We start from the raw sequence: 27,545 nt of genomic DNA, 5'->3' as shown, positions 1-27,545 counted from the left end.
TTCCACCATATTATGGTCACTCTTCCCCAAGGGGCCTCGCACAACGAGATTGCTAATTAATCCTCTCTCATTACACAACACCCAGTCTAAGATGACCTCCCCTCTAGTTGGTTCCTTGAAATATTGGTCTAGAAAACCATCCCTTATGCACTCCAGGAAATCCTCCTCCGCCGTATTGCTTCCAGTTTGGTTATTAGTCACCCATTATAACTGCTACACCTTTATTGCATGCACCCCTAATTTCCTGTTTGATGCCCTCCCCAACATCACTACTACTGTTTGGAGGTCTGTACACAACTCCCACTAATGTTTTTTGCGCTTTGGTGTTCTGCAGCTCTACCCATATAGATTCCACATCATCCAAGCTAAACTCCTTCCTAACTATTGCATTAATCTCTTCTTTAACCAGCAATGCTACCCCACCTCCTTTTCCTTTTATTCTATCCTTCCTGGATGTTGAATACCCCTGGATGCTGAGTTCCCAGCCCTGATCATCCTGGAGCCACGTCTCTGTAATCCTAATCTCATCATATTTGTTAACATCTATTTGCACAGTTAATTCATCCACCTTATTACGGATACTCCTTGCATTGAGACACAAAGCCTTCAGGCTTGATTTTTTAACACCCTTTGTTCTTTTAGAATTTTGCTGTACAGTGGCCCTTTTTGTTTTTCTTGAGTTTCTCTGCCCTCCACTTTTCCTCATCTCCTTTCTGTCTTTTGCTTTTGTCTCCTTTTTTGTTTTCCTCTGTCTCCCTGCATTGGTTCCCATCCCCCTGCCATATTAGTTTAACTCCTCCCCAACAGCACTAACAAACACTCCCCCATGGACATTGGTTCCGGTCCTGCACAGGTGCAGACCGTCCGGTTTGTACTGGTCCCACCTCCCCCAGAACCGGTTCCAATGCCCCAGGAATTTGAATCCATCCCTGCTGCACCACTGCTCAAGCCATGTATTCATCTGCGATTCCTACTCTGACTAGCACGTGGCACTGGTAGCAATCCCGAGATTACTACTTTTGAGGTCCTACTTTTTAATTTGGCTCCTAGCTCCTTAAATTTGTTTCGTAGGACCGCATCCCTTTTTTTTTTTTTACCTATGTCGTTGGTACCAATGTGCACCATGACAACTGGCTGTTCTCCCTCCCTTGATGATGGATATGGCCTTGGCACCTGGCTCTTGACCCCCCCCCCCCACCTGCCCCCGGGTATGCCCCAGACAGGAGCCGAGCACCGCAACAATCAAAGCCGTATAGCCAATTGGAGTGCTGAAGCAGCGCTTCAGATGCTTGAACCACCTTGGAGGCAACTTACAATACTAATCCGGAGCAGGTCGCGGACTTCATTGTGGTGTTGCATGTTGCACAACTTCGCAATCGGAAGGGGGCAGAAAATGCCATGGGACTGCAGGTCCACCTCAGGACATAGTGGATGACCAGTTACGGAAGTGGAAGAGGAGGTTGAGGAGGAGTCTGGCAATGGAACCATGATACCAGCCACCCCAACACCGCTGGAGAAGACCTGTGGCGCTTACGCAGCAGCAAAACTGTTACATCAGCAGCTCATAAATGAATGCTTTGCTTGAATGTTTAAGAGTTCAGTTAAAATGTCCATTGTCCTTGCATTGATTGTATTGATTTTTGACCCCTCATTTCGAAAGAGTGAGATACAGCCCAAATATGTTAAGTTCAATAAGTTATTTTAATTTTGAAAAAGGCAGTGTCAAGTAAACTAATAATTAGAAATACTTAAAATTAAAAAAGTTAACAAGATTTTAAATTGGACAATGCATTTTAAACATAACACCCCAAACATTAAACAATTTTTCATAAACAGCCATCCACCCACCCACTAAAAGTTAACAAAACAGAACACATTTTTATATTAACAATAAATAGCGTCCACCAACCCACCCACAATCATTGACCAAAACATTTTTATTTTATTTGTGACCACTGCCTTTTTTCCTCCCTCCATCTGACACCCGAATGTTTATGCGGAAGACGTCGACCCCATCTGAATTAATGCCAAGGCATCTTGTAGCAGTGCGTCCTGAATGCAGCTGCAGCAGGCGGGGTGACCCTGGCAGTGCCAAGTGTGGGGGATGTGGGAAGGTGGTAGGGTCTGGTGACCCATCCTCAGAAGAATCTGCGTTCTCCTGACTCTCATGTGTAGTCGGCATGATTGGTATGACACCTTGGGGTTCAGTGTCATTCCCTGATTCCACTGGCCGCTGCAAGATGTCCACGGAATCAGTAATTTGCTGCATCAGCGCAATCCGCGTTGTCATCTCCTCCAAATGGCGCGCTGATTGCGCTGTGATCACTTGAGAATGCACCAATTGCCTTGGCGCTGTCGACCTACATTGGCACTTGACCGAGTCAGTGCAACCATGTCCATCTCTGCGTCTGCCTGTCTTGCAGCCCTGATCTCATTCCGAAGCAGCCTCCTGATTACACGTGGGGCCTACGACACTGTGCCCTGCTGCACAACGCTTGGTCCGGCCACTTTCTCTGAGCCAAATCTATGACGAGGCATGAGGGACCCTTCCATGGACTGCAGCACCTCAAGTTTGACTTCCCGCGGCAGTTCGAGCATTAGCTGCACTTGATCAAGTTCATCCTCCTGCTCCTCTGTAAACACTGCATGCTCCTCTTCAGCTATAAAACAAGACAGGATAGATAAGTGGGAGGGGGAGGGGGGGTGGGTGCAGAGAGAGGAGGGTGGGTCAAGGTTGCATTTTCTAGCTTACATTGTGCATGAATGAGGCACAACATTACTGCATTTCACCATTGCTGCATTACATTTAACATGTACAGAATTGAGACTGCATGGTATTTCATAAGGTACTAGCTTTAGAGTACAGTATAATTTATGCATTATGCACATTCCGGGCATCATGCGTTACACTCGTAGCACCAGCACCGGATCAGTACCACCGCAAGCAGCCGAGCGATCATGCACCCCAGTCCCCATTGAGGGCTCGCTCCTCCAGGTCGCTCAGCTCCTGCATCTCTGCTGGTCCTCCCTGGTGCGGCAACGTTCGTCTCTGTTGAAAGTGATTTTTTTTTTCTGAAACTTGACAAAAATCACAATTTAATATCATTGCACAAGTACTAGTAAGCACCCTAATGCACCGTCGCCTTCCAAGTTATGCATGATGAATACATTAATTACAGCAAAACAATATCGTTTATAGTAACTCCAAATTTAGCGATATTAAGAAATGCACAGTGTGGCACTTTTACATTTTAACTAATGAATCATTTGTTACATTTATTAAAGTTTTTACTTATTCTTGCGACCGAAACAATGCCATTTCAGCGCTTTCTGCACTGGACTGGCCCCCGAAGGATCTGCGCGGCCGAGGACACCGCCTCTGCAATCGCACATGTGCTTGGAGGTGTGGTGGAAGAAAAAAACATTGTGCATGCGCAGTAAGGCCGGTCTGGATTCAGCTGGCCTTACACGAGGACTACAAATGCCCACAGACTGCCGCCAGCACCGGGATAGATTACGGTGAAAATGAAGGCATTACTTCTCGGCGGTGATCGGGTGGTATGAATTAATCCTTTTCTTCAAACTGCCCGATTACCGCTGAGATACGGGTATTGGCGGTGCAAAGTCTAGCCCCAAGTCACATTTCTCGACAGTTCAGTAGGCCACAGGAAATGTTGAAATAAATTGGTGCTTGAATAACAGCAAAGACTTCAATTTCGAACATCTGTCCCACTGTTGTGGTCTACTGACCAATATTTTAGTTCTATAAATTTGTAATGAAACACATTTCTATCTTTGATTTTTGTTTGTCATCTGTAGTTCTCATTTAATTTCGTTGCGAAGCTACTATTTGGCAAGTGTTTCCTTTGTCTGAGTCAACATCATGGCTCAATCCCCTTTCCAGGGACTGAGTACATACTGAAATAGTGCTGCAGTATTGGAGGTACTATCTTTCACATCAAAAGTTAAACCAATTTCCACCTGTTGAGATGTATGTAAATTGTGGCCCTATTTTAAGAAAGTAAATGGAGGGGAGGGGGGAAAACCAGTCTCCCAGTATCCTGGCCAACATATAGCCCTAACTTCCCAAAACTGATTAACTACCTCATTGCTGTTTGTGGGATCTTGTGTGCAAATTGGCTGCTGCAGTTGTCCCTCAAAACAAGTTACTACACTTCAAAAGTCATTCAATGTGAAACATTTGAGACATGCTAAATATATGCTAGTTTGTTTCCTTGTTTTAGTTAGCTAAAATACCTGTTAGTATTTAAATTAAATTATCTCTGCTTCAGATTATTCTGATAGGTAACTGTTCCATGTACATATCCACACTTGCAGTATTGGGTGAGATGAAAATAAGGATGTGTCTGAAGACTAGAATGCCTGGATAATTTTGTTGATGGGTTTTTTACATTTCCTACAACAGTGGCGGCTGTAATTTGCAATTTCCATGTACTGAATTCCCAACCATAGTCACTAAGGATTCTAATTGGATTCTTTAAGGGAGGAACAAAAAAGTCTAAATGAGATTGGAGTTACCAACCAATTAGCTATTTTGTGGTGTTCATGGGTGTCTGAGGACAACTCTGCATCCTCTTGGAGAAGATGAATGGAATTGAGACGTGGAAGAGAAAAAGTTTTCCTTTTGAAAAGGAACTTGGCATTCAAATTGTAATGCCCAGATCTTAGTGCTTAGCATCTGTATGATTGCAGCAAAACCACTGAAGGACCTTTATTGTTTTGAGAATTTATTTTTTATTTGGAGATGTTTACTAGTAGGATTTGCATGCAAGAAATCATAGAAATTTACAGCACGGAAGGAGGCCAATTCAGCCCATCGTGTCCGCTCTGGCTGACAAAGAGCTATCCAGCCTAATCCCACTTTCCAGTTCTTGGTCTGTAGCCCTGTAGGTTACACCACTTCAAGTGCACACCCAAGTACTACTTAAATGAGGGTTTCTGCCCCTACCACCCTCCCAGTGAAACTTCCCCTCATAATTTCCTCTAAACCTCCTATCAATTACTTTAAATCTATGCCCCCTGGTTGTTGACCCCCTCTGCAAAGGGAAATGGGTCCTTCCTATCCAGGCCCCTCATAATTTTATACTATACTACTATAGGCAGTCCCTTGGAATCGAGGAAGACTTGCTTCCACTCCTGAAGTGATTTCTTTGGTGGCTGAACAGCCAATACAAGAGCCACAAACCCTGTCACAGATCAGACAGACATTCGTTGAGGGAAGGGGTGGGTAGAACTAGTTTGCCACACGCTGCTTCCACTGCCTGTGCTTGACCCCTTCACGCTCTCGGTGTTGAGATTCGGAGAGCTCAATGCCCTCCCGACTGCACTTTCTCCACCTCGGGCGGTCTTCGGCCAGGGACTTGCAGGTGTCAGTGGTGATGTCGCACTTTATCAGGGAGGCTTTGAGGGTGTCCTTGTAATGTTTCCGCTGGCCACCTTTGGCTCGTTTGCCATGAAGGAGCTCCGCATAGAGCATTTGCCTAGGAAGTCTTGTGTCTGGCATGCGAACTATGTGGCCTGTCCAGCGAAGCTGATCGAGAGTGGTCAGTGCATCAATACTGGGGATGTTAGCCTGGACGAGGACACTGATGTTGGTGAGCCTGTCCTCCCTGGGGATTTGCAGGATCTTGCGGAGACATGGTTGGTGATATTTCTCCAGCGACTTGGTGTCTTCTGTACATACACCTCTAAGGTCTCCCCTCAACCTCCTCTGTTCCAAAGAAAACTGACCCAGCATCTCCAATCTTTCCTCATAGCTAAAATTCTCCAGTCCAGGCAACATCCTCTTAAATCTCCTCTGTACCTTCTCCAGTGCAATCACATCTTTCCTGTAATGTGACATGTATCAAATCATAGAAGTTTATGGCACAGAAGGTGGTGATTTGGCCCATCCTGCCTGTGTCTTGCAATAAAAAATTATATATAGTTTGTCAATTTTTATTTTTTTCAGTTTGCAAGCCTACTTCTAAACATATGAAATGAATATATAGATCATAATTTCCTGCACATGGATTTCAATAAGTAGGCAAACTTGGACATTGTGTAAAGCAATTCTTGTGTTGTATTGAAGTCTTCAATAAGCTGTACCATCTGCAACTTTTTTCTTTGATCTTTTCCCTTTTTGAACGAGTTGACCATTTTGCTGGAGTACAGTTCCATGGGAACTAGACATTTTTCAGTACCTTTCCCAGGTAGTTATCATCCTTGTGTGGGCTACTTGACTGCAAGGGGATGTCACAATATGCCTCCTCTTGGCCTTACTTAATGTCCACATGTACACTTCCGGAAGGATTCACTGAATAGTGATCCATAGCGGGAAACCTGGACAACTTTCCTTTTTTCTTCGCCAATTGTAGCACCTCTTCAAATTTTTCAGCTGACTTGGCACAAGCAAGGATTTGAACCAGAGACCTTTCTGATCTATATGGCTCAGCTAATCATGGATAAACTCTCTTCCCCCTTTTGGGGAGCTTGTCTGAAATATGGTTTTAAAGTAGTTATTACAGCCATGTTATCTTAGATTTGTTTTGTTGACAAAATAGAGGCATGCATAATCCTTTTTAACTTTAATGAATTCTTTAAGCAGCTTACAGAAACAAAGGTCTTTACAGCCTCCACTGTTGTAAGAATGGACAACCAAATCACTCCAGGACCAAGGTATGAAATGTAGTCCTATTTTAACATGGATTAACAAGTTAACGTAGATAATGTAGAGAAACTTCAGAAAAGTATAAATGATTTGCAAGTGCATTGGTATATTTGAAGCCAGCGTCTGAAATTGCTGAAATTTGAGATTGAGAATATCGCACAAATCGGGAAGTGCTTGTTACAACTAGCCAAATCAATATCTTGAGCTGTCAGACAACATTCTGAATGTGTTGTGATTTGAAGCGGGGACTCAATGTTGTGTGATGCCAGTTAAGTTATTCATTTTTTTTATCAACAATGTTCCTGTGAACTCTCTGCATTTGTTGTTTACTTGAATTGGCTTCTAAACCCAAAATGTAAACCAAAGCCTCAGTTCCAGTCAGATGCATCCATTATTCAGTTCATCTTCCCACTGTATCTAGACATATAGGTCAAAGCTAGAACTTTAGGACAAAGTTGGATGTATTCTCATCTTTTAAGTAACCTGTTCAAATAATGGGCTAGATTTTCTGAAGTTACTCAAATTTGTGCAGTGTGTCGGTGTATAACTCATCCAAACCTCAATTTTTGGAAATGATTTGCAAGTGCATTGGTTTTGTTAATAAATTAGCTAGTAGCTGTGAATGGCTTAATTGCTAAAATTCGGCTCATCTAGTTGCTCACGTGCCTTGGCCGGGGGCAGAAATGGTTTATGGAAGAATTGTTATATAGTTTATTGCTAACAGCTGTTCTGCTGAAGGAGGATATGCCATTGAGTAGTTTACAAAAGGTCCAATGTTGTCATTTTGACTGGTATTTATATATTTAAGAATTTGTTTTCTGCAGGAATATATAATTAACACTGCAGCATGCTTAAAAACTTAAAATAGTGAACCTGTAAAAGCATGGGGCAGGATAATTTTTACAATCCACTCTCCCCTCAGCCCATACACTATCTGCAGCCAAGAAGGCAGTCCTACTTCCATACCTATGGTACACTAATCATTAGGAAATGCAACAAATACAACTTGGCAACTTCACCTTCTGCCACCCAACTTGCTGGTTTTTGAAGTTTTTATTTTACTTCATTTAATGGCTGTGACTTAATATTGTGTACCCATGGGTCTTCAAACTTTTATTACTCTCACCAGGTAATGTCTGGTACCTAGTCTTGTTTTCACAACAGAATTGAGCCATCCAGTGTGTTCACTGCATTTTCTCTTCCTCCTGCCCTAACTTTTCCAGGGTACTATGCTAACAAGCATGTGACTGAAAAGAAGTTTATATGAAACTTTTTAATTGGTTAGCAATAGTTTTCAATTTTTTAGAAAAAAACTGGTTTTCATTTGATGAGACATAAGTCAGGTTTATAAGGTTATGCTGTTTTTTTAAAAAAAAATGTAGTCTGAAATGTTACAAGTGCTTCCTGAATCCATTTGCAGTCCTTGCAGAACCTGTTAAAAGGTCTGAAAATAAACTTATCTTTTTTTAAGCACTGATCTAGCAACATTGCTTCAAAAACCCTCAACTGGTACTGTAACAGAAACCAACTCGTGTGAAGCACCCCAACAGGCAAACCTCACTCAGTCACTGGTGTTCACTAATTCCCAACATGATGATCCAATTTCATCGGTGGAAGGAAACTCCAATGCTGTGAATTCCTACTCTCAGAATCTGGTAAACCAAAAAAAGACAAAATTACTATACATTTTGATGAGATTTGTTTTCTGTATAAATTAGCTTCTAAAAATGACGCTTGATAGACTTTTTAGATGTATGTTCTGTTAGAGTTGTTTTCTCCTTCAGAACAGGTCTTCTGCAGCACTTGGGTTTGACCTTCTATGTTCTTGTAATCAGAATTTTTAAGTAAAGCATGTTCCTTTGTGTGGAATCTGCAAACTATGCCATCAGTTTTTTTTTTCTCATCTGTGGTTGCAGTAGAATGCTGCTTTATTTTTTGTTCCTTGGTATCATTATCTCACCCCTCCCTACTTATCCTGTTTCTAGATGAGGAAGTTTTGATCCCATTAGTTTTGTGATGGTAAGGCTTGTAGTTTTGTAGCTTTTGCAAAAACATTTCTTCTGTGTTTTTCTCTTCTAGTATGACTAAGAAGCTGGTGGGATTCAAGTGTTGCTGATCCTGTGATGCTAAGTTTCCACTGATGGATTGCCACAATGACTTTGTCCTGGGCCAGGGTCAACTTGGAGTGGGCTGCTCCATCTGAGAATTTCTTGAAGTGGGCCTGGGACCAGAGGAGAGATTGTCCTTAAGGGACACTTCCTTGATACCAGGTGCTGCACCCTCAGCAAAGAGGACTTTAGCATAATCATTTGGCCCTTCTGGTATTTGAGCATCTCCCTCAGCTGTTGAGAAGGGGTGATTGTCTGAGTCCTTGCCATGGTAAGGACCAAGGCTTGTCGACAACAATTTGGAAATGGGGTTAAATAAATCCTTCCTTCCTTCGAGTCCCACACTACATACAAGGTGTTTCAAGCAGGTGTTACATTCCTCTTTCTGGTTGCCTCTGATCCTAAAGATTAAAAGGCCTCTTGTGCTGAGTTCCTTTTGCTTTCTGAGCTCCTTTGCTTTCTGAGCCAGATTTTACCAAGTATGCTCAAATATTTTGAGAGCTGGGGATTTGTTGAGGCTATATTGCATAACCAACACAACTTTATTTGCAGCTGTTGTGTGCTAAATTCAGTCTAATTCGCACAAGCTCAGACATCAACAGTGCTCTTGATCTTCATTTAAGGAACTCTTTTTTTTTAATAGTTTTACTTGCATATTTCAATCTGCCAGGCATAGCAGATGGTGAAAATGGCTTGGGAACCAGTTCTGTACGCTGCAAATTGCATCATAAATTTGATGAGAAAGCTGAAACTGTGTGACTGAAATACTAAATGAAGTTACATTACATATACTGGAAGCAAAATTTAAATTTCTTACCAATGGGGTTAATCCCACGCTGCCAAAACATGAATTTTTTTTCCCCCCTTCCAAGGCCACAATTCTGCTTTGAAAACAACTGGAATATTTGTCATTTATTTTTAAAAAAAAGATACTTGTTGGTATTGATTTTGATTGTGTGGATTCCTCTACTTTTTCAATAACAAAAATTAGATTGTAAGCTGCAGATGAATGTAAAATGTTCAGAAAAAGTCAGTTGGACAAATAATGCAACTTTGGAAGCTGAACTTGTTTTGAAGTACATAATTGCAGATTGGATTGTAAATTAGGGACCAGAAAATCAGGCTCCTTCCTGGTATGAATAGAGAAAATGAGAGGGAGGGAAAAAACAAAAAATCTTGCCCCATTTACAAAAATGTTGGTGGGCAAACTCCTGAATAACTTAATGGATATGATGGCATATAGGTGAGTAATATAGATGTTTGAATAGGGTAACGAGCAATGGGGTACAGTTGGCCTTAATTTTCCTTGGCTGGGGGCGGTGTTCAGTAATATTGAACTTGTGTGCATGTTGGGTCAGGATAAGATTGGGGTTGGTTGTAGTGGTCCCTTCTCGCCCTGTCTGGAGGCATGAGTTAGCCTGTTGACATCTCCACAAAGCAATTCATAAAATCATAGAATGGTTACAGCACAGAAGGGGGCCGTTCGGCCTGTCGAACCTGTACCGGCTCTCCAAGAGCACTTCAGCTCGTCACGCTCACCCGCCCTTTCCCTGTAAGCCCTGCGAATTTTTTTCCTTCGGGTGCTTATCAAATTTCCTTCGGAAAGCCACGATTGAGTCTGCCTGCACCACCCTTTCAGGTAGTGCATTCTAGATCCTAACCACTTGCTGCGTAAATTTTTTTCCCCTTTTCTCACCTTTGATTCTTTTGCTAATCACCTTTAAATCTGTGTCCTCTGGTTCTTGACCCTTCTGCCAATGGGAACAGTTTCTCCTCCACCTACTCTGTCTAGACCCCATGATTTTGAACACCTCTCAAATCTTCTCTCAACCATCACTGCTCTAAGAACAACCCCCAGCTTCTCTAGTCTAACCACATAACTGGAACCAATCTTGTAAATCTTTTCTGCATCCTCTCTCAGGCCTTCACATCCTTCCCAAGTGTAGTGCCCAAAACTGGACACAATGCTCCAGTTGAGGCCGAACCAGTGTTTTATAAAGGTGGTTCATAACTTACTTCCTTTTTGTACTCTACCTCTATTTAAGAAGCCCAGGATCCCCTATGCATTTTTTTAAGCCGCTTTCTCAACCTGCTCTGCTGCCTTCAACGATTTGTGTGTATATACCCCCAGGTCTCTGTTCATGCACCCCCTTTAGGATTGTACCTGTTAGTTACCTAAATGTATCACTTCATATTTTCTGCGTTTAAATTCCATCTGCCATGTGCCCATCTATTTCGCCAGTCTGTCTGTCTTCCTCCAGTCTTATCACTCCTCCTCACTGTTCACTATACTTCTAAGTTTTGTCATCTGCAAATTTTGAAATTGAACCCTGTACTCCCAAATCATTAATATACATCAAGAAAAGCAGTGGTCCAGTCTGAAAAACAACACTTCCCCACTACTGTTTCTTGTCACTTCGACAATTTTGTATCCATACTGCCATTATCCCTTTTATTCCATGGGCTTTAACTTTGGCAAGCAAAGCAATTCGTGCTCATTTGTGGTACAGGTAAATGCATTGTTCTTTGAGTGGCCCCTTCATTTAGCAAAGATTGCTGATGCCTCCCTCCAGAAGGGATATCCTGATGTGAAGGAACTTTATATCCAATACTCTACTTTTGTAGATGCATTCTGAGCTGCCCTATGTTGTATTTTGTAATCACCTATAGCTTTTCTCAGGGTGCTGTTTTTAAACCTTTTGCATAATGTGTGCTTTGACATTTTGGGACCGAAAACATGGCAAACTGTTTTTTTAGTGCTATATATGAATTGTTTAAATTTTTTGAATCTATAGGTACGAAAATGCTGTTGCGGTTTTTAAGTATTCATTGGACAGCATGCGCGACTTATTAGACCAGCTGTTGAGCAGTTTGTGTGTTAGGCAGACTGATGTTTCATGATTTATGATTTCTCAAGTAGCCAGATATCTAATCTAATTGCAGAATATTTGCAGCATTATTGAAGAGTCTTGAGTTATATCCATGAAAAACTCTAGCCAACAAGGTGGTAATTAACATTTCCATTGCTGCTCTTCAATGTTTTCTAAATGCACAACTGTCAATACTTAAAAGAATTAGGCTACAATTTTGAAGGACTTTCTGACCGAGTAAAATGTGTAATGAGCTTTACATGACTATATGCTTAACTATATTCCACGTCAATGATTTGGACATTTGTTATTAATTCATGATCAATGAAAACCTATTAAATGTGACACAGCAAAAGTACCATGCGAGATGTTTGAAAGCTGTCATGTTACGACAGTTTGCACACAGCAAGCAATCTTTACAATATGCAAGAATAGTCGTATGCCATATTGTCCACATGCTCTTGACAATTTACCACTGAGGTTTCCTGAAAGCACTGTTGTAATTTTCTGTGCTAGATATTTAAATTCGAGCCAAAGCATCTGATTTCATAGTTGAGACAATACAAAGAGAACCATGAGCTTCCCATGGTCACTCATCGAAGTGTTTAATAATTATGGCAGCAACATTTTTAATTGAACATTTCCAGAGATGTTCAAATTTGTCCTGTAATGTATTCCTGCCATCTAAATGTAATTTCAGTCAACTGTTTCAGCAATGAAACAACTGTCCTTTTTGAAGCTTTGATTTTATGTCTGAATGTGGATATTAATTTTACTGGCCCCGAGATACCAATGCAGTTCACTGGTGCAGTCTAGGATTGGTATAGAAAAAAGTTGTAAGTTGCTAGTATAAAAAGCTAAAACATCTATTGATAGGCATCCAGTTAATTGTAGCATTTCCAGTTTTTCCTCAAAATTGATCCTTTTTGAGTTTCCTCATTAATCTTTAAACTAGTTTTGCCTATTTTATCAGCTGCTGAGCTTCTGGATATATATTTCTTGTAGTTATTGAACTCTACTCCAAACTGCAGTGTTTTATAATTTTTGTGGGAGGAAACATTTCTCATTACTGTGGGTTTAGATTTTGATGCCAACTAACTTTGGAGACTCGATGGTGTGATGTGGTGTATTGTCTGTCCATTTCTATAATTCCCAGAAATGAATTTGAGGGTTGCTCCCTGTTCAGTTCATCCAAGTTTGTTTTCAGGCCACTGGACATAGCTACTCGTTACTTGACCAATTCAAGGTGTGGTACTAGTTTAATTTTGTAAATATTTTATATTGGATACTTCATTTATTTGTGACCTTGGAATAACTGAATCCTGTTCAACTTTTATTTTCCAGAATACTTCAATTTAAAAAAAATTCTTAAGTTTAAAATAATTGATTTGAAATGTAGGAAGATGTAGGGCATTTTTTTTTTTTGACTCGTCCCAATGAAGTGCACGCATAGTCGCATTTTTTCATTGCGCTCTTTCAATCTCATGGCTCAGTTGATGCTCTTAACTCCTTGACTTTTATAGTTTCACTAAGAGTGCTGATGTGGGTACAATATTTTTTTTAAAATCTGGTCATTTGGCAGGTATGAAGAAGAAAAAAATGATTAACCAATGGAGGCTCAGTAGATGAAGCTTCGTTGAATTAAGTCTCACAGTAATTCCATAAGAGACTCTATTGTAGCTCTGTTTCCTGAGATTCCATCCACCAACTTACCTGATAGTTCCTTGTTTTGTGTTCCGCTTTTTCTTCCCTAAATGGAAAATTAATTTCAAAGCCTTCTAATGCCATAAAAAAACCAATTTGCCTTTCAAAACGATGAACTTTCCTGAGCAGATCTTGATAAATATTTAATTCACTCAGAACTGATTGTAAACTGACCAGGAAATGAGCACTTAACTTCAAACTTTATACCATTTTTGAGTTGCAATTTGAATCTCTGATTAACAGAAGTCTATGAAAGGCAAAGGGCTTTGCAGCCTCTCATTGTTACTGAGTTGATAGAAAAAGCCTGCTCCTAGGTAAACACTTGCTGCACTCAGGACTTGAGAATCATTTTGTCTCTGTTTCCAGGCAATGTATGGAAAGTTGGCATTTTGTTTCAATTTCTTCAGATACAACTAACTAACTGCAAAATTCAAGTTTGGGATAGAAAGAAAATTGTGAATCTGTTCTGGTTTGGTATGATTTATGAACTGATTATGTTCGTAGTTATGTAGCGCATAGTTACGTTCCACATTAAAACTATTTTCCAAGCCTGAGTAACTGCATCTTTACAGTGATTAGGTTGGATTTTGAATGTTTTTGGACACCATAATTGGCTTATCCATTTTATTTCCATTCATCTCAATGTAATTGAAGTCGCTTTTCAACAAAGCAATTATGCAAATTATATTTTTAAAAAAATCTGAGATTGCGGTTTAAAAATAGACCTATATCCACTCTGCCAACATTAAGTGCATTTGATTTGGGTTCTGTGTTCACTTTCTTAGGGCTTTTGCACTCGAGCAAAATGTACCATTTTTAGCCAGTTTAAAAACTGCCATTGATTTGTTTTTTCCATGTTGAGTGGATAGTCTTCGGGAAAGGAGTGTGGTGAGGTAGATAGGAGGAAGACATTTCTCTGAAGTCAAATCCAAGTGCATTTGAAGTACCTTTCTGGGAGGGGAAACAGAATGCCTAGTGAGAGTATCCGAATTTTAGGATTGCTGTGCACTTTCTGTACTTAAATTGATTGCATTCAAATTGTGCAGGAGGAGCTTTTTAACTAGCAAAGATTGTATTTATCCAGGCCTGGCAATTTTGTTACTCAGCAATAGCTGAACTAGTGATCTGTGTTGGTGTCCAGTCTTAAAAATTTTGCATTTCCTTTTTGGAAATTTTTGTTTCATAGCACTAATGGGATTTTGTGCAAAAACCCATGGAAATCAAATTGAATACTTACCTGGCTGATAAGTATTCAATTTGCTCCATTATTTACAGAAAATTCCATGTAAGTGGGGGGGGGGGGGGGGGGGAAACAACCCTGCATATGATGTAAATATAATGCATTAGAACAGTTGAAAAAGTTTTCTAAATTGGTAAACATTCTGTGCAAAAGAAAAAGTTGCATGAAATACTGCACAAATACAATGATAGATGGGTAAACGTACTGTTAAGTCTTCGGAATAGCTTGTATAGAACATTCCTGTGCTCTTCAAAATATGAGTGGCAACGTGAGAATTGCAGGTGTGGAATATTAATGTCATGTGCTTCTCGGAAAACTTAACTTGTGTTTTTCTGTTTTATTTAGTCACCTGGGTTTGCAGAACTTGCAGCTACAAAGATTGCCAACTCTTCAGGGTCTCAATTACTTGAGCAGTTGAAGTCCTCTGGTTTGGTAGAGATTGCTGCACAGAGCAGAGAACCAAGTAGCAACATGCATTCCTGGGAAGCAAAATCAACTTCACAGTCAACAGTCCTGAGCCAGTTTGGTTAGTATTCTGTCATTAACAAATTTATACCTGTTTGATTTTTATTGATTTGTGCCAGTAAAGGAATTAAATTTGTCTGCTTTAATCTCCTTACTGTATTTCTGTTTTAAATGTTTTTGATTCTAATGCACAATTTTCTAAGTAAAATCTCACTTATAACTGCACACATGTATTAACAAGATTGATTTAAATGGCTAAAAATAGACTTGGCAAAATGGATGTTATCACTGTTAAATATGATTATCTGACTAATGTAAATGTGGTTGAAAGATGAAAGTTGCAGGCAAGCCACAGCAGTATAATTTAGTTAGATTTTGAAGATATATTTCTGTACTATGAACTTTAGTGTTATGGAACTTCAAGAACTTGTGACATAAGGGAACTAAAAGGGTAAGAAGTTTTGGAAGGAATATAAGTTGGGAAATGGAATGCAGGATTAAATAAATTTTTCACGTATGTACAATATACACAATTCTTATTATTTTAAAGCTGTTTTTTGGGCATCTTTCAGACTTCAAGACCCAGCCTGAGCCTTCACCTGTTCTGAGCCAGATGACCCAACGACAGCAGCAGGCCTCTGTTCAACCAGTATTAGATACCTATTCCTCCCAGATCAAGTTAAGAGAACCACCTCCTGTTGACAGCACTGTTGCTAAAATGACACAACTGCTACCCATCTCCACAGATAATCCGGTAGCCAATGCTCAACAGACACAGCAAAAACAACTCAAAACACAAAAGAGGAAGTTACCACCAACTTCTAAAGTAAGTTGAGGCACAGTTTTGTCATACTTGTGAAAGCTACATTTAACTGGATTGGCACAAAACTGTTTTAATTTGTCATAACCACTTTGTCCAGAAATAATAAAGGTTTTGTGATGGACCAACAAGTTAATAGTCCAGTGTGCTTTCAGTAGTAGAACATAGGTTTTAGTTAATAGTCTTCTGTGGTTGTCTTGTTGGGAAGAGTAGAGTAGAGAATGGTTGCTGGAAGCAAATCTTCTTTTACCTCACCTGCCTATTTGCATTAAGATCCATTAGAAGAGGTCTTGGGAGCAAGTCATTGCCCACATTAGCAAACCAGAGAAAAGTGCTGGGCTTGGGCTATGAAGTAGAAAAATTGTTAAATGCAGGAATCCTTTGCTTTAGCACTGTTGTATTAATTGCGAAGTAGTGGCAAGGGTAGTGGATGCATTGGTTGTAATTTACCAAAATTCCCTGGATTCTGGCAAGGTACCAACAGATTGGAAAACTGCAAATGAAATGCCCCTATTTTTTTAAAAAAAAGGAGGCTGACAAAAAGCAGGGAACTATAGATCAGTTAGCCTACATCTGTGGTTGGGAAAATGTTGGAGTCCATTATTAAAGCAGCAGTAGCAGGATATTTGGAAAAGCATAATTCAGGCAGTCAGCATGGATTTATGAAGGGGAAGTCATGTTTAACAAATTTGCTGGAATGCTTTGAGGATGTAACAAACAGGGTGGATAAAAGGGAACCAGTGGATGTGGTGTTGGACTTCCAGAAGGCATTTGACAAGGTGCCACATGGGTTACTGCAGAAGATAAAAGTTTACAGGGTTGGGGGTAATATATTAGCATGGATAGAGGATTGGCTAACTAACATGATCGTATTAAATGGCGGAGCAGGCTTGAGGGCCTGTATGACCGACTCCTGCTCCTATATCTTATATTGTATGTTCTTAATTGTCTAATTAACTACATCATCATCCACTCTGCTCAATACTATTCCATGATAACCTTCAACATGGAGCTCAAGTGTGTTTTGTAGCTGCATATTTGCTGTTTTGAAATGAGAAACCAGGAAACAATGATGCCTAAGGATATAACTGAACATTTTGATGTGAAATACTTTTTGCATTTCTTGGGTAATTTGGGAAGAGCCGAGTGCAATATGAGTAAGGTGTTTTGTGTTTTCTGGCAATGCATAGCAACAGGACTTAGTCATTCAGCCCCTTGAGCCTGTTCCATAATTCAATTAGATCATGGCTGATCTGCAACCTAACTATGTTCCTGCCTTTGGCCCATATCCCTTAGTTTTTTTGTTAACCAAAGGTATTATCAATCTGATTTAAATTAACAATTGATCTAGCATCAATTGCCATTTGCAGAAGAGATTTCCAAACTTCTAACAACCTTTTATGTAGAAGTGTTTCCCAATTTCACTCCTGAAAGGTCTGGCTCTAATTTTTAGATTGGGGATTCTAGGATTAGGGGACATCAGCAGAAATGGTTTCTATCTACCCTATCTGTTCCCCTTAAATATCTTAGTTCAATCAGATCATCCCATAACTTTCTAAATTCTAGGGAATACACCCCTAATTTCTGTAATCTCTCCTTGTAACTTGACCCTTGAAGTCCAGGTATCCTTCTGGTAAACCTATGCTGCACTCTTATCTCAAGGTGTGCAATATATCTTAAAGTGTGGTGCTCAGAACTGGGCAGTGCTCCAGGTGTAGTCTAGCTGCAGCATAACTTCTACCCCCTTTTATTCTAGCCCTCGGGATACAAAGGCCAGCATTCCATTAGCCTTTTTGATTATTTTCTATACTTGTTAATGACTTTAATCTATGTACCTGAATGTCCAAGTCTCTTTGGACATCCACTATTTTTAGCTTTTCACCATTTATCCTTTTTAGATTCAAACTGGATGACCTCACATTCGTTTACATTGAAATTAATTTGCTCATTAACTTAATCCATTAACATCCCATTGTAATTTTATGTTTTCATCTACAATGCCACCTTCCTTCTTGTCATCGGCAAATTTGGAGATGACTTTCTGTGCCATCTAAATCGTTAATAAAGATTGTGAATAGTTCAGGCCCCAACACCGATCCCTGTGGGACACCACTAGTCACATCTGTCAATTTGAGTATCTACCCATTGTTGCCTGCTGCTCAGCCAATTTCTTAAACAGGTCAACAATTTGCCCTCAATTCTGTTGGCTTCTACCATAAATAAGTCTCTTCTGTGGGACTTTATCAAATGCCTTATGAAAGTCCATATAATAACATCCATAAGACATTCCCCTGTCCACTATTTTAGTCACGTTTTCAAGAAATTAAATCAGATTTGTCAGGCATGGCGCACCTTTCACAAATCCATGCTTGCTTTTTGATGTGTTTAGTCACCCTATCCTTAATTATAGACTCTAGCAATTTCCCGACAACAGATGTTGGGCTAACTGGTCTATTATTACCAGGTTTCTCACGCTTGCCATTCTTAAATAGCGGAGTGAATCTTTCCTCAACAGTCTCGCCAGAGGGAATCTTAACTGCAACGGTTTAAACATATAGGCATTTTGAGGTCCGCATTGTGTCTTCGTGTAATGGAATTTCAAGTGCCTCGAGTGGTAGGATGTGGTTTCACACCTGTAATTGTCCAGATTAAGTTCCTGATCTGTCTGTTGCCATTGTGTATTGGCATGTGGTGAAGATGAGGAAGGACAAGATAGTTGAGAGGTTTAAAATTAAAAAAAAAATACTGCAAATTTGAAACAAACAGCAAATGCTGGAAATGCACAGCTGATCTGTCGGCATCTGTAAAAAGTATACACTCCTTATTAATCTATCTTTACTAAGGGCCTGCTGTTCCAGTGTCCTGTTCGTAAAATGAAACGGCAGCCATGCTGGAATTGGTCTTCTGTCCCTCCTTGTAGCGCGTTAACTTGTATTACTGTAGACTGGCAGCAGATCTTCACGCTATACCCCTGGTCAAGTAAAATTTTGCCATGCAAGGTTTAATTTTTTTTAAACAATACACAGCATTTAATTCCCCATTGATCTGTGTTGAGAATCTTGATTTAATTGTCCACACGAGGGCAGTCTAATAATGGTGGGCTTTGGGGAGCAAAGGGAAGGAGCTGGTCCTTCCATTAGCAGTTAATCAAAGATATGCAAAAAATGAAGTACATAGGTTAACATTTCACTGGCAGTGCTTGAAGGTTACTTGCTGAAATGTTTTAAGAATTTTGTAACATGACCTTGGTGTATCCTGGTACTGAACTGATCACTGTCTATAAACTTAGTGATTGCATTGTAATCAGTCCTTCATGATATATCTTATATACCCCAGATCAGTGGAATTAGAAAAAAGACCCACAGCTGAGTAAACACAAAATATAATGAACATGTGGTGTGATTGTAAGACACTGTTCACCTGACGTAAACTAGGTGACATCCAAAGTTGCTGCCTTAATCAGTATTTAGTGATTGAAGCAAATTGAATGAATTGAAAAGAAAATATTCACTAATGGGGTCTCTGGACTTCAAATGGCCTTTATGGACATGTTTTATGTGTGTATGTAGCAGACCAATGTCTGTTGGCATCATAGTGTCTTGATTTGTTAATTTAAGTAGATCTTTCAGCATTCACATTTTAATGCAGATCTCTATTTGGAACCTTCAGGTATATTTAAAGAACAAAATGATGTACTAAACACGAGGTGATTAACATTAATTAAGCCAAATGGTCTAAATGCAAGAGCAGGATGATTTGCCTCCCTCAGGTGATAGAAGGATAGACTTCAAATGGGGGGAAATTGTGTACAGGCTGTGGAGCAAGTGTGCTTGATGAGATGACACTGTTCTTCAATGCTTACATTCTTTGTGTATATATAACTGGCAAGCAATGAACTAACACAAAGCTGCATGTGCTGACACTGGGATTTCCTTTTTTGGTTCCAAGCACTTGCATATGAGTGTTTGTTTATTTTCTGTTTCCATTTAGATTCCTGCATCTGCTGTTGAAATGCCAGGATCAACTGATGTCTCTGGATTGAATGTCCAGTTTGGAGCCTTGGAGTTTGGGTCAGAACCTTCGCTGACTGAATTTGGAACAGGAAGCAAAGAGACGATCAGCCAGACTCCAAACCACTTGTTCTCAAATTCTGTAAGGTAAGCTCACGTCCTCCTGTCTAGCCTCCACCCACACAAGTTTGCAATGTCAGTATTGCTTTCCATTGAAGGCACTGCACAGATGCTTCCTTGCAGAGAAGGAAGAAGGCATCTAATAACTGAATTCTAGTAGCTTATGGCAGTGCACGTGAGCAGAATTGGCTAAGGTCAGAGAGGGGTAACCTGCAAATGCTGAGGTGAGAAACCTAAATATGTACAAGAAAACCAACATGGGGAGAGAAGAAAAAAGTAAAGTTTAAAAAATGAAAGTGAATTGTATATTCTGTAAGTGTCCTCTTAGCCTAGCTAGTTAAATGTATTAACCAGTTTAGTTTTAGGAATGCACATGCGTTTACAAATGTCATAAGTTGCTAATATGCAGTATTACATTTTACTCTGATTTGCAGTGATTCGATGTCACAGTTTTTGTCGATATCCAATGCAGTTCAAGAATCAACAAATCCATCTGCCATAAGCTCTTCCAGTTTAACAACAACTGCTCAGAGCACTCCAGTGACTTCAACCTTTGATCAGAATTCAGTGCATGGAATACCTTATCAGAACCCTCTGGATACAACTCAAAAGGAAGCTTCTTCACAGGTGACTATCAAAGTAAGCATTTGAAATGCAAGTTTCCATTCATGCTTTTTCTAAGGGCTGTAAAAGCTTTTGGTTTTCATGAGTGGAAAATAGCGTGGCAAATTTTTCAGACTTTATTTAAACCTTAACCCGTGTGTTGCATTGTGGTAAGTTTGCATCTATGGTTCCCTGAACAAGCTGCTAATGGCAACCGTATCACTGCACACAATGTGCCAAATAGAGGTTAGATGCCCTCTTGTAGGGAGACAAATTCAAGAGAAGGGGATTTAGCACAGGTGGACTGGAAACCAAGAATGACCAAGAAAACAGTAAATGAGCAATGGCAGACCTTCAAGGCAGAGATAATTTGGGTACACATCAAGCATATTCCCATAAGGAGGAAAGATGGGACATCCAAAGCTCACACTCCTTGGAGGACGAAGGAAAAGGAGGTTAAAGAAAGAGGTTATGATATGTCGGGTACAGAATGCAGTTGAAAACCAGTCAAATAAATGAACTTGTATAAAACACTGGTTCAGCCTCAACTGGAGTGGAAGGGTCGAGAACCAGAGGTCATAGATTTAAGGTGATTGGATAAAGAATCAAAGGCAACTGGAGGGGAAACTTTTTTTGCACAGCAAGTGGTTAGGATCTTGAATGCATTGCCTGAGAGGGTGGTGGAGGCAGATTCAATTGTGGTTTTTAAAAAAGAATTGGATAGGTACTTGAAGAAAAAAGATTTGCAGGGCTACAGGGAAAGGAGAGTGGGACTAACTGAAGTGCTCTTGCAAAGAGTTGGCATGGGCTCAACTGGCTGCTTCCTGTGCTGTAACCATTCTGATTCTGAGATTAGAGTGCAGGGGGAAATTGAAAAAGAATTTGAGGCCAAAGAGTAAGAAAAATGATTAATGGGTAACTTAAAAAGGAACCCAAAAATCTTTTTATAAACTTCATAAGTTAAAGGAACAACGGGGCTGAATAGGGATCAAAAAAATGAATGATCGTCTGGCAGAGGACATGGCGCGAGGTACTGAGTACTTCGCATCAGCATAAGAATTAGGAGTAGGCCATTTGGCCCCTCGAGCCTGCTTCGCCATTCAATAAAATCATGACTGATCATCTACCTCAATTTCACTTTCCTGCAATATCCCCATATCCCTTGATTCCTTTATTAAAAAAACCTATCAATATCTGTCTTTAATATATACTCAACGACTGAGCCCTCTCGGGTAGAGAATTCCAAAGATTCACTACCCTCAGTGAAGAAATTTCTCCTCATCTGTCCTAAATGCCAACCCTTATTCTGAGACACTGACCCCTTGGTTCTAGACTCCCTAGCCAGGGGAAACATCCTCCCCGCATCTACACCCTGCAAGCCTTGTAAGAATTTTGTATGTTTCAGTGAGATCACCTCAATCTTCTAAATTCTAGTAAATATAGGCCTATTATAATCAATGTCTCCTCATAGGACAATCCCCCCCCATCCCAGCTATCGGTCTGGTGAACCTTTGTTGCACTCCCTCTATGACCAGTATATCCTTCCTGGGTAAGGAGACCAAAACTCTGTACACTTCTCCAGGTGTGGTCTTGCCAGGGCCCTATATAATTGCAGCGACATCTTTGCTCTTGTACTCAAATCTTATTGTAATAAAGGCCAACATACCATTTGCTTTCTGTAGCTGCATGTTAACTGTGATTTGTGTATAAGGACACCCAGGTCCCTCTGAACACCAGCATTTCCCAATCTCTACGTTTATCTGCTTTTCTGTTTTTCCAACCGAAGTGGATAACTTCACATTTCTCCATTATATTTCATTTGCCATGTTCTTCCCCACTCACTTAGCCTGTCTATATCTCCATAAAGTCTCTGCATCCTCCTCACAACTTGCATCCCCACCTAGCTTTGTATCATCAGCAAACTTGGATTATATTACCTTTGATCCCCTCATCCAAATCATTGAAGATTGGGGGGGATGGGATGCAAGTAGATAACAAAGGGTAAGGTTTGTGGCAAGATGGAGGGCAGGGGTGATTAAGCGATAAAAGGAGGGATGGTAATGGGACAAGTAAGAAACTGATGCTGCCTGAGCTGCTGAGTGTTTTCCAGCATTGTGAATTTGAGAGTAGTAGCATCTGCATTGCTTTTCTTTTAGAACAGCAAATAGTTTGTTCCATGCTTAAGATATCCTTAACACCAGTCAGACATTTCTATCTTTTGTTTACAGAATGGCTACAATGGTCTTGGGACACAACAGGCACTTGAAAGTGAGTATTTGTGTGTGTGTGTGTGTGTCTCCAGACCCACAACTAAGTTGTTGACTCTTAACTGCCCTCTTATATGGCCTAGCAAGCCACTCAGCCACCTTCTCTCTGGCAATTAGGGATGGCCTTGCCAGTGATGTCCCCATCTTGTGAATTAATTTTTAAATTGTCACCACTAAAAATTGATTTCAACATGTGGCGATTGTCTGAATATTTGGAAATATTTTGCAAATGTAATTCGAATTATTTATTACAGTTTTTAGTTAACCAATCAAATAATAGTTCCTCTTGCTTCAGTTTGCAGGGATAGCAAAAGACACACTTCCATACGGCCATGTCATGTATGTAGTTTGGTGCTTGAATAAGCCAATCTTCAGAGTATATCCAAAATGTCTGCAACATGTGCCATTTTTTAAAAATGTAATTGTGCACTATGTACAAAACTCCTTCCCTATCTTGACAATTTTTTTGTGTAAATGTCTTTCAGCAATATTCAAAATTCAGGAAAGATAGACTGAAAGGAAAAGGAGGTGGGGTAGCGTTGCTGATTAAAGAGAATAACTCAATAGTAAGGAAGGAGATTAGTATGGATGAGGTGGAATCTGTATGGGTAGAGCTGCAGAACACCAAGGCCAGAAAACGCTATTGGGAGTTGTGTACAGACCACCAATCAGTCAGTGAGGTTGGGGATGGCATCAAACAGGAAATTAGGGTTGCGTGCAATAAAGTTACAGCAGTTATCATGGGTGACTTTAATCTACATATAGATTGGACTAAACAAACTGGTAGCAATACGATGGACAAGGATTTCCTGGAGTGTATAAGGGATAGTTTTCTAGACCAATATTTCGAGGAACCAACTAGAGAGCTGGCCATCCTTGACTGGGTGTTATGTAATGAGAAAGGAGAGGATTAATTAGCAATCTTGTTATGAGAGGCCCCTTGGGGAAGAGTGACCATAATATGGTAGAATTCTTTATTAGGATGGAGAGTGACACAATTAATTCAGAGACTAGGGTCCTGAACTTAAAGGTAACTTTTTGACGATATGAGACATGAATTGGCTAGGATAGACTGGCAAATGATACTTAAAGGGTTGACGGTGGATAGGTAATGGCAGACATTTAAAGATCACATGGATGAACTTCAACAATTGTACATCCCTGTCTGGCGTAAAAATAAAACGGGGAAGGTGGCTCAACCGTGGCTTACAAGGGAAATTAGGGATAGTGTTAAATCCAAGGAAGAGGCATATAAAATGGCCAAAAAGCAGCAAACCTGAGGGTTGGAAAACACTTAAAAAATCAGCAGAGGAGGACAAAGGGTATAATTAGGAGTGGGAAAATAGAGTATGAGTGTAAGCTTGCAGGGAACATAAAAACTGACTGCAAAAGCTTCTATAGATATGTGAAGAGAAAAAGATTAAAAGACAAACGTAGGTCCCTTGCAGTCAGAATCGGGTGAATTTATAATGGGGAACAAAAATAGCAGACCAATTGAACAAATACTTGGGTTCTGTTTTCACGAAGGAAGACGCCAATAATCTTCCGGAAATACTAAGGACCGAGGCTGTAGCGAGAAAGCGGAACTAAAAGAAATCCTTATTGGTCAGCAAATTATGTTAAGGAAATTGATGGGATTGAAGGCCGATAAAAGCCCAGGGCCTGAGTCTGCATCCCAGAGTACTTAAGGAAGTGGTCCTAGAAATAGTAGATGCATTGGTGGTCATTTTCCAACATTCCATGGACTCTGGATCAGTTCCTATGGATTGGAGGGTAGCTAATGTAGCCCCACTTTTTTTTTAAAAAAAGGAGGGAGAGAGAAAACAGGAAATTATAGACCGGTCAGTGACATCGGTGGTGGGGAAAATGTTGGAATCAATTATTAAAGATGTAATAACAGCACATTTGGAAAGCAATGATCGGATCGGTCCAAGTCAGCATGGATTTATGAAGGGGAAATCATGCTTGACAAATCTTCTGGAATTTTTTGAGGATGTAACTAGTAGTGGACAAGGGGAGCCAGTGGATGTGGTGTATTTAGACTTTCAAAAGTCTTTTGACCAGGTCCCCCACGAGTGTGCAAAATTAAAGCACATGGTATTGGGGGTAATGTATTGATGTGGATAGAGAACTGGTTGGCAGACAGGAAGCGAAGAGCAGGAATAAATTGGTCCTTTTCCGAATGGCAGGCAGTGACTAGTGGGGTACCACAAGGTTCAGTGCTGGGACCCCAGCTATTTACAATATACATTAATTTAGACAAGGGAATTGAATGTAATATCTCCAAGTTTGCAGATGGCACTAAGCTGTGAGGAGGATGCTAAGAGGCTGCAGGGTGACTTGGCCAGGTTAGGTGAGTGGGCAGACACATGGCAGATGCAGTATAATATAGAATAAATGTGAGGTTATCCACTTTGGTGGTTAAAAACAGGAAGGCAGATTATTATCTGAATGGTGACAAATTAGGAAAACGGGAGGTGCAACGAGACCTGGGTGTGATGGTACATCAGTCATTGAAAGTTGGCATACAGGTACAGCAGGTGGTTAAGATGGCAAATGGCATGTTGGCCTTCATAGCGAGTGGATTTGATATAGGAGCAGGGAGGTCTGACTGCAGTTGTACAGGGCCTTGGTGAGGCCACACCTTGATTATTGTGTACAGTTTTGGTCGTCTAATCTGAGGAAGGACATTCTTGCTATTGAGCGAGCGCAGCGAAGGTTCGCCAGACTAATTCCTGGGATGACGGGACTGACATATGAGGAGAGACTGGATTGTCTCGGCTTGTATTCAACGGAATTTCGAAGAATGAGTGGGGGTCTCATAGTAACATATAAAATTCTGACGGGATTGGACAGTTTAGATGCAGGAAGAATATTCCCGATGTTGGGGAAGTCCAGAATCAGGGGTCACAGTTGAAGGATAAGGGGTAAGCCATTTAGGACCAAGATGAGGAGAAATTTCTTCACAAAGAATTGTGAGCATTCTCTACCACAAAGCTGTTGAGGCCAGTTCGTTCGATATATTCAAAAGGGAGTTAGATGTGGTCCTAATGGCTAAAGGATCAAGGGATATGGAGAGAAAGCAGGAATGGGGTACTGAAGTCCATGATATTGAATGGTGGTGCAGGCTCGAAGGGTTGAATGGCCTACTCCTGCACCTATTTTCTATGTTAGCAACTTGGCCTTGCTGCTCGAAACTGATATATACATCCAGAATAAGGCAGTATATATGAGGGAGTGAGATGACCATTATAATTCTCCATTTGGACAAATGAAGGTTTATAACTATATTGGCCCTGAATTTGCCGTTGGAGACTTCTCGCAGGGAAATGCCTCCGATCCGCAAATAAAATGCATACATATCTGGTGGTACGGAAACTCTCAGTCCTGGGCATGCGGTTCGCAAGCGCCCCAAAGATCATGTGGGCTGACCCAATGAATCCCCATTCGTGCTTGAGGATTTCATATGTACGGAATCCCCATACCTCAATGGGAGTACCCCAAAAAATACCTCTACACTTCAAATAAATAAGAGAAAATCACATTTAAAATTGATTAAAATGGCATTTAATTAAATATTTAAAACTAACTTAATTTTTTTGAAAAATGAATTTACATGTTTTACAAGGGCTAAAAATAAACTCGGGTTTAAATGTATAAATTGTTAAAATTTTATTTTTCTGTTTGTTTTTTGAACTCTTATACCTGCTTTTTTCAGGCGTAGAATTTTGTTGGGCAAATAACTCTCCGCCCTCTGACAGATCGCAAGTTCTCGGATTTAAACCTGGAACTTCTCCGGCGCATGTGCATCTCGTACACGCCCGTAGAAGCCACAAATTACGGCCCGTAGAGTAATGAATATAATCTTTTGGTTAACAACACTGCCTCCAAAATAAAAATGTTTGGCTATGTAGCCTTTTCTCATAACCTTACTGATACCATTTCAATTACATGTCTATGATTTGGTCATTGCACTACAAACTGGGATCTGTCCAGTGCCATATACAATACAATATTTTTGGTTTGTAAGCTCTGTCTACAATGCAACCCAATAGCTCTATTGCCTTTTTTAACCACAATTTGTCATTTTTGTAGCTATATTGAATGCCATTTTTATGATGGATTGTATGTGGGTAATAGTTTTAATAATTTTTCTTGGCCAATCAGACCATGACACTAGAGTTCTTTTGTATCTATACTTGCATGATAAGTTAGCCATGTGTTTAGCTTTGTTTTCTGAGCAATTGAGTGGAAGTGGGTGAGGTATTGAGTAGTGTGATTGATGATTAGCCATTAATTTTTTTTTTTAATTGACACAGGTGTCCCTATTGCAGCAATTAGTTCTGCATCATACCTGCCACAGTATTATTTCATCTTTTGGAGTATAGCATTTAAGCTGTTTCAGATGGGCATTGAACATGTTGGAGAACCTTCCACAACCCATTACATGTTACAGTCCAGAGTAGCGGGACTTCCAATACTGGAAGTTAAGACTATGGCAGGGATAATGAGATCATCATTGCTATTTGGAACTCCAATGTACATCCCTTAGATATATGCCAGCTCATCAATGTAAATGTTGCATGAGTATGAATTGCTGCCAGTGTGGTTTTCATAGATCCCTCTGGGAAACAGACAGCATCAGAAGATTGTGCTTCTGATTAAACA

General features: G+C 40.3%; 1 protein-coding gene across 10 annotated transcripts in view; it reads left to right on the top strand.

Annotated features, from left to right (window-relative positions):
- The window catches only part of ubap2a (ubiquitin associated protein 2a), a 134,093-nt gene that overhangs the window by 52,429 nt on the left and 54,119 nt on the right, over positions 1-27,545 (top strand). For 4 of the 10 annotated variants that reach the window (XM_070868169.1, XM_070868178.1, XM_070868137.1 and 1 more), the window contains exons 10-16: positions 6,608-6,678; positions 8,142-8,325; positions 14,938-15,118; positions 15,630-15,883; positions 19,868-20,034; positions 20,442-20,646; positions 22,839-22,878. In XM_070868169.1, coding sequence (XP_070724270.1) covers positions 6,608-6,678; positions 8,142-8,325; positions 14,938-15,118; positions 15,630-15,883; positions 19,868-20,034; positions 20,442-20,646; positions 22,839-22,878 — 1,102 coding nt within the window. Of the gene's footprint in view, positions 1-6,604; positions 6,679-8,141; positions 8,326-14,937; positions 15,119-15,629; positions 15,884-19,867; positions 20,035-20,441; positions 20,647-22,838; positions 22,879-27,545 lie in introns of all 10 variants that reach the window. The other 6 variants (XM_070868116.1, XM_070868126.1, XM_070868155.1 and 3 more) reach the window with 3 other exon arrangements.

This window comes from Pristiophorus japonicus, chromosome 2 (genome assembly GCF_044704955.1).
Source record: "Pristiophorus japonicus isolate sPriJap1 chromosome 2, sPriJap1.hap1, whole genome shotgun sequence".
Lineage (NCBI taxonomy): Eukaryota > Metazoa > Chordata > Chondrichthyes > Pristiophoridae > Pristiophorus > Pristiophorus japonicus.
Note: the sequence above shows the minus strand (reverse complement) of the source record. Positions and strands in the feature narration are given on the sequence as shown.